At 43.9% G+C, this 14,428-nt stretch overlaps 1 protein-coding gene across 3 annotated transcripts in view; it reads left to right on the top strand.

The window, feature by feature from the left end:
* Positions 1-1,095: 1,095 nt before the first annotated feature.
* OLFM3 (olfactomedin 3) overlaps positions 1,096-14,428 on the top strand; it is a 130,844-nt gene continuing 117,511 nt past the window's right edge. For 2 of the 3 annotated variants that reach the window (XR_010589711.1, XM_042840638.2), the window contains exon 1: positions 1,096-1,547. Coding sequence is in view for 1 of the 3 variants with exons in the window: in XM_042840638.2 (XP_042696572.1) it covers positions 1,479-1,547 (69 nt within the window). In the remaining 2 variants the exon portion in view is untranslated. Of the gene's footprint in view, positions 1,683-14,428 lie in introns of all 3 variants that reach the window. The other variant, XM_042840639.2, reaches the window with a different exon arrangement.

Raw genomic sequence — 14,428 nt, 5'->3', positions numbered from 1 at the left:
CCTGTGCCTGAATGTACTCATCTGTACAATAGGACATGATATTGACCTGTGACCTACCTGACAGGTAAGTGAAAGCACCCTGAGATCCTCAGATGGAAGTATTAGAATTTATTTATTATGATTAGATAGAAGGGAACAGGGTGACCCAGAAGAAGCTTGCTCACTTCATGCCCTCACATCCACAACAATGTCCCTCAAGTTGCTATTTAGAACTTGTCAGCTATGCAGCTAACTGCTGATCTCTGCCCTTCCTAAAGTCCTCCAGGTGGCCCCTAGGGAAACAGTCTGACAGCTCACAAGGCCTGCACCTGACCCTCCTGGGTCTCAGCTCCTTAGCGCCCTGGCTGCTTCTCTCCCTCCAACTGGGAGCAGCTCCTGGCTGATCTGTAAGAGCAGGGGGCAGGCAGCACACATGGCTAGTCCCTTCTCCTCCTAATGTCCTGGCTGTTCACCTTCTCCGCTGCTTTTGTACCGCCCTCATCATCAGTCTATGAGTCTGTCTCTGGCTATTTCAAGCTGTCTATGGTAAGATTCTTGTTTCTAGCTGCCTCTAGACCAGGGGTTCTCAAGCTGGGGGTTGGGACCCCTCAGGGGGTCGCGAGGTTATTACATGGGGGGTCCTGAGCTGTCAGCCTCCACCCCAAGCCCTGCTTCACCTCCAGCATTGATAATGGTGTTAAATATATAAAAAAGTGTCTTTAATGTATAAGGGGGGTCGCACTCAGAGGCTTGCTGTCTGAAAGGGGATCACCAGTTCAAAAGTCTGAGAACCCCTGCTCTAGACAAAGGGACAGAAATGGCTGGCTGCATATTGCTCTCTGACCATAGTAAAATGCTTCTGCCACCAGCACACGGGATGGGAGAAAATGCAAACTTTATCTCAGGGCTTTGGGGAGCTAGCCCGCCCCCTGCCGGTGATTTCGGAGTGCGTGGGCTCTGCCAGCGCCAGTGCCCTGTAGCTCTTTCCTGTGTGGCTATTGGAGTCCGCTCCGCAGCTCAGGCTGCCAGCAAATCCCGAAGTGAAGCTAGCGAGAGCGAGTGAGTCGGTCCTTGTTTGGTTAACAAATTCCCTGCAAAACAGCCCCCGAGCCCCCCAGAGCTGTGCTGATGTCACATCCGCTGCCCAGGTCTCAGCCCCTCTGCCAGCAGCGAGGGCTCCGCTCTTTTGGGGGGGGGTCAAAACTTTTGCGGTGGGTTGGTTGCGGGCGGAGGGAAGGTGGGCGAGAGGAGGGGGACCGGAGACGCTTCAGCACCACGGCCAGCGCCTTCCTCGCTTGCCTTCTCTGGGCTGGCGCTCCCCTCCCTCTCCGCTCTAAGGATGCCTGCGGAATGATTGTCCCTCGGGCGGCTGCTGCTGCTGCTGCTTCCATTCGGCTCTGGCGGGCTGGCAGAAAGTGCAACTGACTAGCCTGGGCTCTGCAGTGAGAGCGGAGTGAATGAATGAAGAGTGAAAAAAGAGGCGCACACCTTGGATCAGAATGCAGGCGCCCTCCAACATCCTCAACCTGCTGCTGCTGGCTTTGCTCGCTGGGCTCGATCCTTCCAAGGTAGGAGACGGTGTATTGTGGTTTGCATGAGACCATCTGAAAGCTGTCCTTCTACACCCAAGTCTCCTCCCCGCCCCCCTTCCTCCCGCTCCTGGCAGATGACAAGTTCACCTATCTCAGTAATGCCACCGCAAGGTAAATTAATAAATACAAATAAATGTTTTATGGAGCAGGCAATGCGGATCTCTCGTAGTTTGGCTTTCGGAGTGGAAAGGCTTTTGTGTGTCTTTTTGTTGTCCGATCAGCAGCACTGGGTAGTAATGGGAAGGATGTTTTGTTGTCAACATTCATTGAGATGTATGGTTCCATTGTTTAAGAAAGATCTCTCTCTCTCTCTCTCTCCTTTTCTCTCTGTGTGTGCTGGAAATTGGTCAATAATTCTAACAACGCAGACGTGCTGCAGTTTGTGTCCAAAACATTTGGGATGCTCGTACCATTGAAACCTCGAATAGAAAAGATTAACTGTTTCTGATTGCTGATACAGTATTCGGATTCCCGTCCCACCGCCCCCGAGTTTATTTTATCAGACAAAAATAAAAGAAGCTGGTGATAGAAGCTTTACAACGCTAAGACTAGAATGGAAACAACTGTTATCTGTTGAACTCTGGAAGCTGTCCAGTTCTGGCTGAAATTAACATTAGACTACCCAGCACAAGTCAAGGAGATATTTATGGTGATCAGTGAATATATATAAACTATTATGAAACATTTAGCACTAGTATCAGCACTGGTATCAGTGTTGTAAGAAATGAAAGTAAATGTATTTAGACTGAAAAGCTGAAGTGTCACAGGGAAGAAAAGGCTGGGTTTTTTCCCCCCTTGAGTATAATAGCCATGCTTTAGACTGCAGCAGAGTTTCCTTATTTTCAAGTGCATTCAGGTATCAAAAATATCAGCTCTGAAATTGAATTATGAGTACTTAAAAGTAAGCAATATTATATATTATACAACCTGTCTTGTGTAGGGAATGTAAAAATCCTTTAATAATTTATTGAAAATCAGCCTTGTCTAATACCATTTAACAGCACTGATGACTGGAAACTACTAGGCCTATATATGTGTATTTTGTGCAGTATAAACTTAAAACTTGTCTCATCTGTCTCAGTATTTATGTTACGCAATCTTTGGATTCCTTGTAGGCTATATACAAAGGTAATGAGACAAAGAACTTCTGTAGAGTATATCAGTCCATTACCACAAGTAATACACATTGTGTTGTCACCACTTATACAGTATGTATGTGAGTGTCATTTTAATGATGCCTTTTGAGTACTAAACTGTGTGAAACAGTTTCAGCACTAGTAAACAGCTTTTCTCCTCTAGGTAGATGTCAAAATTGCTCACATAAAAAACAATATATCTGTTTTCTACAAATACAGTAAACAATGTCCATCTTCAAAAATACACTGAGATAAAACTTTAAAATCATTTAAATGGAAATCTAATGTACATCTGTAGAAATAAGTTTTGGGGATTTTTAAAAATAGCAAATCTAAGTGAAATTTACCTTACAAAACCCATAAGTAATTGTTAACATGGTGTGATATAAGCTTAATAATATTAGCTGAAAAATAAGCTATATCAACAATTCTATTAAAGTGTTTAGTAGCTATTATTGTAACCTATAAAGAGAGATTCACCAACCAAATGCATGAGAGTTGTACATGTATGTGAGCAGCAGCATGTGCTTGTTTTATATTAGTGAAATTCCATACATACATTTTATATTAATGAAATTCCATACTTACATTTTGTTTTATCTGTTTTTCTGTACATGTGAGAGGCAATATTCTAGCCACAGTCACACCTAGTCAGCTCTATTAATGTCAAAGGGAGCAACTGCCTGAGAGCAACTGTGGGCAGAATTTATATCAGTTTGTCTATCTACTTACTATAGCAACTGAAGTGAAACTCACATACTTCTGTCTGTCCCCCATCAGGCGTCAGTGATGTCCCCCATATATATGATGACATAAACTCTCCCTCAAATATGTCTATACTCATTTAGAACTGAAAAGCCATAATGATACACTTTAAAGATATGGCATAAATTAACTTTTCAAATTTCGCTTCTAGCCTTTTTGGTACTGCATTATACTATGCACAGGGCATAAAAATGGCCTTTTATTCTACAGTCTGTGTGACATTTTAGGGGATATTAAAATGTTCATTGCAGTCTATTTTAATTTTGTAAAGGGGTCATGGACTGAAAAGCAAAAAAGTCCTTAGGATAATATAAAAATAAAAGGCCCTAGTGAAACTTTGCTATTTAACAAAACTGAGCTGGGGTTTCATAGACCTAAACAACAATGGCATACACGTCTCTCAGTTAATTTTTTTTGCCAGGTTAAACATATAAAGTATATTGAATATAGCAAATTATACTTCTAATTATTCACCTTTTAAGGCTTTAAATAATAGCTTTCAAATTTCTGTGATAAATTATGTATATGCAAAACTCCTCTAGTTGTCTTTACTAAAGTCTTTATTTTTATTGCCTTTTAATGTCTTTATTTTAGTTATTGACTGTCTTCAGTAAATAAGTACAAACAATGACTGAAAGGACTTAGGAAATAGCAATAGTACAAATGTATTCATTTATTTAAGAAGAAATGAAGCAATAATATTCTGCCTTTCAGATTGGATAGCATATTTGCCATTTGAAATTAGTTGGAGGGACTAAGGGGATGTTAATATGAATTTTTTCAAAAAGAATTGTTTGTGATAACTTCTCTCAACTTTTATGCTTATCCATTTTGGTGAGGGATAATTCTATATGATATATATACTTATGAATATTTACACACCTGCTGCACATACACATTACGCTAATAAATCATATTACAATTTTGGAATAGATGACACAATATATTTTTAATAATGTGCTAGATATTTATTTACTGTGTAGACAGTAATAAATATATCCAATGCTATATTAAAAACAAATAAATAAATAGTAATAATAATACCTAGAGTTTACATAGCACTTTTTGTCACTAGATCTCAGAGCACTTTACAAAGGCAGTCAGTATCATTTTTCCCATTTTACAGATTTCACAGAACTCAAAAGGTTCCCCAGCAGAGAGGCCACTATTGACTCTAAGAGGATCATATGATATTTGCACTCTTATTGTGACAAGCTTTCTGTGTTAGAACTTACTAGGTTATCTCCCAATTGTAAAGTGTTTAAGTGACGCCATCTCATGGTAAGATATGTACCTAGAAAAAAAGTGTGTAGTTTTGTCTTTAATTTCTGAAATGCTAAAGTGTTTATATCAACTGAGTTCATTTATTTTCCACATTGACACATTTTCAGTGTTTTTGTTAATATTGACTGTGCAGGGGAACTCTTCTTTAACTAAATGGAAAGCAGTTCACCACCAATTGATTTTACAAGTTTTTAATGCTGCTGACAGACTATCAATTTTAGTTCAAGAAAATAATTAAAATGTTTTGTCTCTTAAATACAAAAAAATCATTGTTCATCATAATGTACTTCAGTAAAGTTTTATTTCCATCAGAGTAGGTGGATATTCAGCAAGAAGTCCAGTTATAATCAAAAGGTTTCAATTAGAAATACAAAGCTTTCCTAGGTATTTCACTCAGATCCAATATCTTGAGAGAAGGAACTATTCAATATTTGGAAATTCCTAAGAATTGCTGCTAGATGGCATCTCTGTGCTGCTTTTCTAAAAGCATGGTGTATTGTAAAGATCTTGATAGTATATAAAGTGGCCTCCTGTTACAAGGACCATTTTAGACAGGCCATCATTTAATCGTTATAGTATAACAGAAGTAAGCATTTCAAAGCTGTTCAGTACTCACCTCTGAAGAAAATAAGCAGAGAAGGTTTAAAGGACTGTCTTCATTCTAGCCAGAAATATTTAGTTTTAATTTTGAAATCCTGGAACTTAAATAGGCCTTAAAAATGCGTGTGCATCATTCAAACACATATTTTACATGTACATTATTTCTCTAAGTCCCGTAATTACTTTATGTTCCACATGTGATTGGTTTTGATTTCTTGAAATTTGCCAAAAAAAAGTTTCAGAAGAAGATGGACTAATGAAGTTAGAACAGGAACAAAAGTATAGTATAGACAGGAAAAAAGTGGTAAATTATACATATGGCTTTTATTAACATGATTTTGGAAAAGCTCAAGAAATAAAAACAGATCTAAAATTCATCATTGGTTACTGCAGAATGCATACTATATCTCTGTATTTTCACCTTAGAATTGTTTGTACTCGTAAATTTTCAAAATCCATAAACTTGTTCAGAAACTGTAATAGTCTTCATACTGTTTGCACAACTAGCAATTAAAAACTTTTTTCCCAGAGAGTTAAAGGAAAAAAAGGAATTATATCAAGTTTACTTCACTGGTGTTACAAGTTAAATTCATTCCCTTTATGAGCTTTCATAACAGTAATATCATACATTTGCCAAAATACATTATTTTATTGAAAATAATGACGCATAGTTCTATGATCCATTGCAATGTACATGTAAAATCTCATTAGCCACTATGAAATTCATTTAGCCTCTTTCTTCTAGTATCAGTGGTTAGATAATATGAAAATATGGCATTAACCATCAAGCCTACATATGACATTGGGAGACATGAAAGTTCTAAAACATTCATTTCTGAGTCTTGTCAACTACCACCTAGTGTCTGATCCCCTATTTCTGAGCAAGATAATTTAGACTCCAGGGAAGAACTGTCTTCACTACATGTAACTTTGTCCCCATCCTTGATCCTCCTATACTGGGGTTCAGAGTAGGATATAGCATAGGGATGGTGTTAGCCACTAGCAGCTGTTCTATTCCCATCTATGAACAGGATCCAAACAGGCCTAGCTCTAGGTTTTTTGCTGCCCCAAGCAAAAAAAATGTTGGCTCCCCCCCCCGCCCCCCCCGTCCCAGCCCTGGGCTCCTCGGCAGCATGTATGCAGCAGCGTGTCTGGCGCTGCGCGAAGCAAGACACGCTGGTCTGAGTGACACGGTAAGGGGGCTGGGAGGTTGGAGAAGGGGTAGGAGGTTCCGGGGGGGCAGTCAAGGGACAGGGAGCAGGGGAGGTTGGATGGGGCATGGGAGTCCCAGGGGTTTGTCAGGGGACAGGTAGGGAGTGGGATCCTAGGGGGGAATTTGGGGGGGGGGGGTGTCTCAGGAGGGGGCAGTTGGGGACAAGGAGAAGGGAAGCTTAGATGGGGGTAGGGTCTCAGGAGGGGGCAATCAGGGGACAAGGACCAGTGGGGCTTAGATAGGGGGTGGTGTCCTGGGGGGCAGTTGGGGCAGGGGTCCCGGGAGGAGGTGATCAGGGGACAGGGAGCAGGGGGGTTGGATGGGTTGGGGTTTCTGGGGGGGGGCAGTCGGAGGGAGTGGATGGTGGCAGGGTGGGGCTACCCTCCCTCCCCGTGGAGTGTCCTATTTTTTGAATGTTAAAATATGGTATCCCTACCCTTCCCAATGCAGCTCTCCATTCAAAACAGGCTGTAGAATGAGGTCTCAGCTTCCTCACTCCCTCCCCCTCTTTCCTGTTGGTAGTGGCCAAGGGAATGCTGGGAAATGTAGTTCTTTCCCTGCTCCAGGGCTGGCTCTATAGGCAGGGAGCTAACCAAGGAACTACAGCTCCCAGGGCCCCCTGTTGGTTCTCAGCTCCCATGCTGGATCCCTGCCGCCCCTGAAAATGGGCTGCCCCAAGCACGTGCTTGCTTTGCTGGTGCCTAGAGCTGCCCCTGGATCCAAATACCACTGGTTCTCTCAGTAATATACAATACAGTTAGTCATCAGACAGTGGGTTTTTTTGCCTTAGAGACCTGGAAAGAGTGAATGAAAATGAATAAAGATGCTTCAAATATTTCCTCTCAATCCAACACCAAAGGGCACCCCTTCCACATTGGGTGTGAAGTCACACAAGGATCTCTCTTCTTTTCAATTTTATTCTAATACTATTGGGAGAGATTGTGAGAAAACAAGTGACACACAGAGTTGCCAATTCTTGTGATATTATCAAAAATGTCATAATTTTAGGTGTATGTATAGGAGGAGGGGTTAAGCTGCTGCTATCAGGAGAAAAACAAAAAGAAATGTATTTTAAAGCCCTAACTAAAAATGGCCACTGTTTCCCATTATTCTCAACAAGACTGGAGCCACAGATTTGTAGCCAAGATGCAGGTGGAAGTTGGATGGTTATTGACTCCCAATATTTTCAGTATAAAGACAGTTTTACACTCTCTAGATGAATGCAGACTTAGCTACAACTACCATTATCAATACATTGAAACCTCCCAGGTTGACAGTTATAATGAACTATATTAAGAAATGAACTTGGAGGCACTGAAGAACCTACAGCTGATTCAGAACACAGCAGCCTCACCATAACGTAGTGAGACACAAGTACATCAATACAGAGCTCTGGGTTCTAATAGGATCCCCTCAAAAATATTATTATTAATGAATGAATGCACAAGTGACACAATAAAGAAAACGTTGTAATACAAAATATAAGGAAGGGAAATAAAACAGATGCATAAGGCAAAACAAAAACAAATGTCAAAAGTGTCAAAAAGGCTTAGGAAGGCATCACACATTTTAGCCATTCAGTAGCCTTGGGATCAGCAGTGTGGGGACTGGAAAGTCCTCCTGCTAGTCCAACATGAGATGAGCAGCCATTCACTAGATGTGCAGCATTCTCCTCTCCACCACAACTACATAGAGGGCAGTTCCCGAGTTCCCAGTTGTAGTCATTTGTACACCTCACCACCCTGCATTTGAAAGGATTGGGCTTGCATCAGAGATAGCATGGCAGTTCATAGCCAGGCACATCAGGCTGAGTAACAAGGAGAACGTTTCTTACAGACGGAGCAGCTCATTCCCATTCTGCTTGCAACGATGTGGCAGCATCTGCTGCACAGGTGGTCAAGAACATAGTCCAGACTGGTCTTCTGCTGATGAGTAGGTGGCAAGGCACTTCCCATATATCTTTGAAAAATGGCAGTAGTAGCATCCCCTGGATTTTGTCAAGGAGGTTCTTTGCTGCAATATAACACCTGATGTTAGGATGCAGGGTATTAGCATAATCTGACAGCCACTTGGTGATTGTTGGTCTCACAGTCCATGTTAAAACAATGAGGAGTCCTTATGGCACCTTAGAGACAAATTTATTTGGGCATAAGCTTTCAAGGGCTAAAACCCACTTCATCAGATGCATGGACTGAAAAATACAGTAAGCAGTATAAATATTACAGCACACGAAAATATGGTAGTTCCCTTACCAAGTGGGAGGTCAGTGCTAATGAGGCTAATTCAATTAAGGTGGAAGTGGCCTATTCTCAACAGTTGACAAGAAGGGGTGAATATCAAGAGAGGAAAAAGTACTTTTGTTGTGCTAACGAGGCCAATGCAATCAAGGTGGACGTCACCCATTTCCAACAGTTGTACATCAACTAGCTTTGTCTGGGAAGAGTTTAACCACACAGGAGTAGTAGAGAGCTAGCACCAAGATGCACAATGTTGTGCATTAGGTTCCCAAGTTGATCCTGCAAGCTTGATTAGGAGGCCGTTTCTGGTCTTCTTCTTCTGAGCTACCTAGGTAAGTGTGTGAGCTAAAGTAACTCCTAGATAGAGTTTTGAGTCATGTGCCATCTCTTCTCCATCCAAGAAAATGTTCAGCTCTTGTAGCTGAGATGGAAGCATGACAACATAGTCTTTGACTCACAGGACTTAATTCTCCATTTTTTGTAATAGCCACTAATGGTGGCTCCAGTTGTCCTCAATCTTTTTGAAGACTCTGTCTCTTGAAACTAGACAGATGTTATCTGTCTATGTGAATTACCTTGAAATGGTCAGAGGCAGATCATTCATAAATATGTTCAACAATGTTGGAGCAAGAACCTATCCCTGCATATCATGTGGATGTGGATGGTCATGCCCATTGGTTGGAGCAGTAGTCTGGCCTCTGGTCAGAGCAGGAGTCAGGCATAGTGGTTTGAGCAGGAATCATTAGCCAGGATTCAGAGTCCAGGGTCACAGTTGCAGTCAGATGCCATGTGTCAGAGCCAAGGCTCACACCTAGAGGAGCTGGAGCCTATGGTCAGAATAGGAGTCAGAGACCAGATGCCAGAGCCAAGGGTCAGAGCCAAAATTAGAGGTCAGGAATCAGAGCTGAGAGTCAGAACCATGTTATCTGGAGTGAAGCAAGCCAGGGGCAGGGCTGGATCCAAGGCTGCAGCAGGGCTGGAACAAGGAGCAGGTCCAGTCATGGGCAAACACTTTGAGCAGCTAATGAACTGCTGCTACCATTGGTCTTAAGAGCTGATCTGATGACTTTTCCAACCAGACACTGTAGCCACTCAGATGGCCTCCTGCAGGTCAGTTGTGCTTATTAGGGTTGCCCAGAGACTGGCTGTGCTGCAGGTCCTTTTTCCAGACTGGCTCTGCTGCCAGACTCTGATTCCTGACCCTGAGATCCCATTAATACCAGATCAAATTCAAAGTCCTAGCCTTCATCTATGTAACCCCCAGTAGAACATAAGAACATAAGAATGGCCATACTGAGTCAGACCAAAAGTCCATCCAGCCCTGTCAGGACTGAGATCCCCACTTTGAACTTTAGGGTACAAATGTAGGGGCCTGCATAAAAACTTCTAAGCTTAATTACCAGCTTAGCTCTGGTTCGGCTGCCACCATTTTCAATGGATTCCCTCCCTGGGAAACCTTGAAAAACCTTCACCAAATCCCTGGTGAAAACAAATCCAACCCCTTGGATTTAAAACAAGGGGAAATTAACCATTCCCCTCCTTCCTCCCACCAACTCCTGGTGAATCAAGATCCAAAACCCCTTTGGATCTAAAACAAGGAAAAAATCAATCAGGTTCTTAAAAAGAAGGTTTTTAATTAAAGAAAAAGGTAAAAATCATCTCTGTAAAATCAGTATGGAAATCAACCTTACAGGGTAATCAAACTTAAAGAGCTCAGAGGACTCCCCTCTAGTCTCAGGTTCAAAGTACAGCAAACAAAGAGAAACACTCTAGTAAAAGGTACATTTACAAGTTGAGAAAACAAAGGAAAACTAACACGCCTTGCCTGGCTATTTACTTACAAGTTTGAAATAGGAGAGACTTGCTTAGAAAGATGTGGAGAACCTGGATTGATGTCTGGTCCCTCTCAGTCCCCGAGAACGAACCTTCTCCCAAACAAAGAACACAAACAAAAGCCTTCCCCCCCCCAAGATTTGAAAGTATCTTGTCCCCTTATTGGTCCTTTAGGTCAGATGCCAGCCAGGTTACCTGAGCTTCTTAACCCTTTACAGGGAAAAGGATTTTGGAGTCTCTGGCCAGGAGGGATTTATAGTACTGTACACAGGACAGCTATTACCCTTCCCTTTATAGTTATGACACGCCCCCCAAATCACAGATAGTGTTGGATGTTCGGTTCCACACTGGCTGTGATTTCTTCCTGGAGTTCTAGGAGAAAACAGAGTTAATAAGACACATGTACCTTTAGACATACTACTGATTATATAAAAACTAACAATATGTTTCATTCCAAGAACAATTGTTAACCAGTTAACTCTGGGAAACTTTCCCGGGAAAGTGCATCAGCCACTTTGTTAGAAGCTCCCGAAATGTGTTGTATTTCAAAATCAAAATCTTGGAGAGCTAAACTCCACCGAAGAAGTTTTTTGTTATTTCCCTTGGCGGTATGAAGCCACTGTAGCGCAGCATGGTCTGTTTGTAGTTGGAAACGCCGTCCCCAAACATATGGGCGTAGCTTTTCCAGCGCGTACACAATGGCGTAGCATTCCTTTTCACTGATTGACCAATGGCTTTCCCTCTCAGACAGTTTCTTACTGAGAAACACGACAGGATGGAATTCTTGATCCGGTCCTTCCTGCATTAAAACTGCTCCCACGCCTCGCTCGGACGCATCTGTGGTTACTAGGAACGGTTTGTCAAAGTCTGGGGCCCTTAGCACAGGGTCAGACATGAGTGTTGCCTTAAGCTGGTTAAAGGCCTTTTGACACTCATTAGTCCACTGAACTGCATTTGGCTGTTTCTTTCTGGTTAGGTCTGTCAGCGGGGCGGCGATTTGGCTGTAGTGGGGTACAAATCGCCTATAATATCCAGCCAACCCTAAGAAGGATTGGACCTGTTTCTTAGACTTTGGAACCGGCCACTTTTGGATAGCATCCACTTTGGCCTGTAGGGGATTTATAGTTCCTTGACCCACCTGGTGCCCCAGGTAAGTCACTCTGTTTTGGCCTATTTGACACTTTTTAGCCTTAACAGTTAGTCCTGCCTGCTGGATGCGCTCGAAAACTTTTTCCAGGTGCTCCATGTGCTCTGCCCATGAATCAGAAAAAATGGCCACATCATCGAGGTAGGCAACTGCAGATTCTCCCAATCCCGCTAGGAGACCATCTACAAGTCTTTGGAAGGTGGCGGGTGCATTTCGCAACCCGAAAGGAAGTACATTGAATTCATACACCCCTGCCTGGGTGACGAAGGCTGACCTTTCCTTAGCGGGTTCATCTAGTGGTACTTGCCAGTACCCCTTGGTTAAGTCCAAAGTAGAGATGAATTGGGCATGTCCCAATTTCTCCAATAGCTCATCTGTGCGTGGCATTGGATAGTTGTCAGGACGAGTTACAGCATTTAGCTTACGGTAGTCCACGCAAAAGCGTATTTCCCCATCTGGTTTGGGAACTAGAACCACTGGAGATGCCCATGCACTCTTAGAGGGGCGGATTATACCCATCTGTAGCATGTCCTGGATCTCCCTTTGTATAGCCGTTTTGGCATGAGGTGACTCCCGGTAGGGTGGGGTTCTAATAGGGTGAGCATTACCTGTGTCAATGGAGTGGTATGCCCGTTCGGTCCATCCTGGAGTGGCTGAGAAAATTGGTGCAAAGCTTGTGCACAGCTCCTTGATCTGCTGTCGCTGCAGACGTCCAAGGGTCGTGGAGAGGTTCACCTCTTCCACGCCACCATCCTTTTTTCCTTCGTAGTAGACACCTTCAGGCCACTCCGCATCATCTGTTTCCTGGGCTGTAAACTGGCAAACGTTTAATTCTCTGGAATAAAAGGGCTTAAGAGAATTAACATGGTATACCTTAGGCTTTATGTTGGAGGTGGGGGAGGCTATGAGATAGTTAACAGCTCCTAGGCGCTCCTGGACCGTGAATGGTCCTTCCCACGACGCTTCCATTTTATGGGCCTGGAGCGCCTTTAAGACCATGACTTGGTCTCCTACCTTGAAGGACCGTTCTCTGGAATGTTTATCATACCAGGCCTTTTGCTCTTCCTGAGCATCCTTTAGGTTTTCTTTAGCAAGGGCCAAAGAATGTCGGAGGGTGTTTTGTAGGTTGCTTACAAAGTCTAGAATGTTTGTTCCTGGAGAAGGCGTAAACCCCTCCCATTGCTGCTTCACCAACTGTAATGGCCCCTTAACCTCACGGCCATACACAAGTTCAAATGGTGAAAACCCTAAACTGGGATGTGGTACAGCCCTGTAGGCAAAAAGCAACTGCTGCAACACGAGGTCCCAATCATTGGAGTGTTCATTTACAAATTTACGTATCATGGCCCCCAAAGTTCCATTAAACCTCTCCACCAGGCCATTGGTTTCATGGTGGTAAGGGGTGGCAACCAAGTGATTCACCCCATGAGCTTCCCACAGGCTTTCCATGGTTCCTGCCAGGAAGTTAGTTCCCGAATCTGTAAGGATGTCGGAGGGCCAACCTACCCTGGCAAAAATGTCTGTTAATGCCTGGCACACACTTTTAGCCCTGGTGTTGCTTAAGGGTACTGCTTCCGGCCATCGGGTAGCAAAATCCATGAAAGTCAGTACGTACTGCTTTCCTCTGGGTGTCTTCTTTGGGAAAGGACCCAGAATATCCACAGCTACGCGCTGAAATGGGACCTCAATTATGGGTAGTGGCTGGAGAGGGGCTTTAACCTGGTCTTGGGGTTTTCCCACTCGTTGGCACACCTCACAAGACCGGACATAATTTGCAACGTCCTTGCCCATTCCCTCCCAGTGGAAGGACTTCCCCAACCGGTCTTTGGTTCTGTTCACCCCAGAATGGCCACTGGGATGATCATGGGCTAAGCTCAAGAGCTTTACCCGATACTTAGTGGGAACTACCAACTGCCTTTGAGGATGCCAGTCTTCCTGGTGCCCACCCGAAAGAGTCTCCTTGTATAAAAGTCCTTGTTCTACAACAAACCGGGATCGGTTAGAAGAGCTGAGAGGCGGTGGGGTGCTCCGCGCCGCCGCCCAAGCTTTCTGAAGGTTGTCATCTGCTTCCTGCTCGGCCTGGAACTGTTCCCTTGATGCTGGAGACATCAGTTCCTCCTTGGACTGTGGACTGGGGCTTGGTCCCTCTGGAAGCGATGCAGGTGCTGGGGCTGTTTCCATTGACTGTGAACCGCTGTCCGCTGGAGCACTATGTGGTAACTCAGGCTCTGGCTGAGCCTCTTGGGTAGGGTTATCTGCTGCTTCTGCCAATTCAGGCTCGCTGGTGCCCTCTGGCGTTGGAGTTGTAGACGGGTTTGCAAGCGCTGGACTCAGGGCTGGCAATGGTTCTGGTGCTGGTTGCGTTGCCAGTTCCGGTACTGGGACTGGCTTTGGCTGGGTCTCTGGGATTGGATCCACTACGGCTGTTGCAGTCGTTGGCAGGGGATCCGGTTCCACCACCGTTGTTTGGGTCTCTGGTAACACAGACGGGGCCCTGGTGGACGGCTCAGGAACAGGGATGGGGGTGAAAGCTTGCTTAGCCTTTGCTAGTTCCAGTTCATGTTTCCTTTCTTTTTCTCTCTCCTCCATCTCTTTTTCTTTCAGCTCCATCTCTCTCTTGTGGGCCCTCTCTTTGGCTTTTT

Source organism: Chrysemys picta, chromosome 8 (genome assembly GCF_011386835.1).
Source record: "Chrysemys picta bellii isolate R12L10 chromosome 8, ASM1138683v2, whole genome shotgun sequence".
In the NCBI taxonomy this organism is placed as follows: Eukaryota; Metazoa; Chordata; order Testudines; family Emydidae; genus Chrysemys; species Chrysemys picta.
Note: the sequence above shows the minus strand (reverse complement) of the source record. Positions and strands in the feature narration are given on the sequence as shown.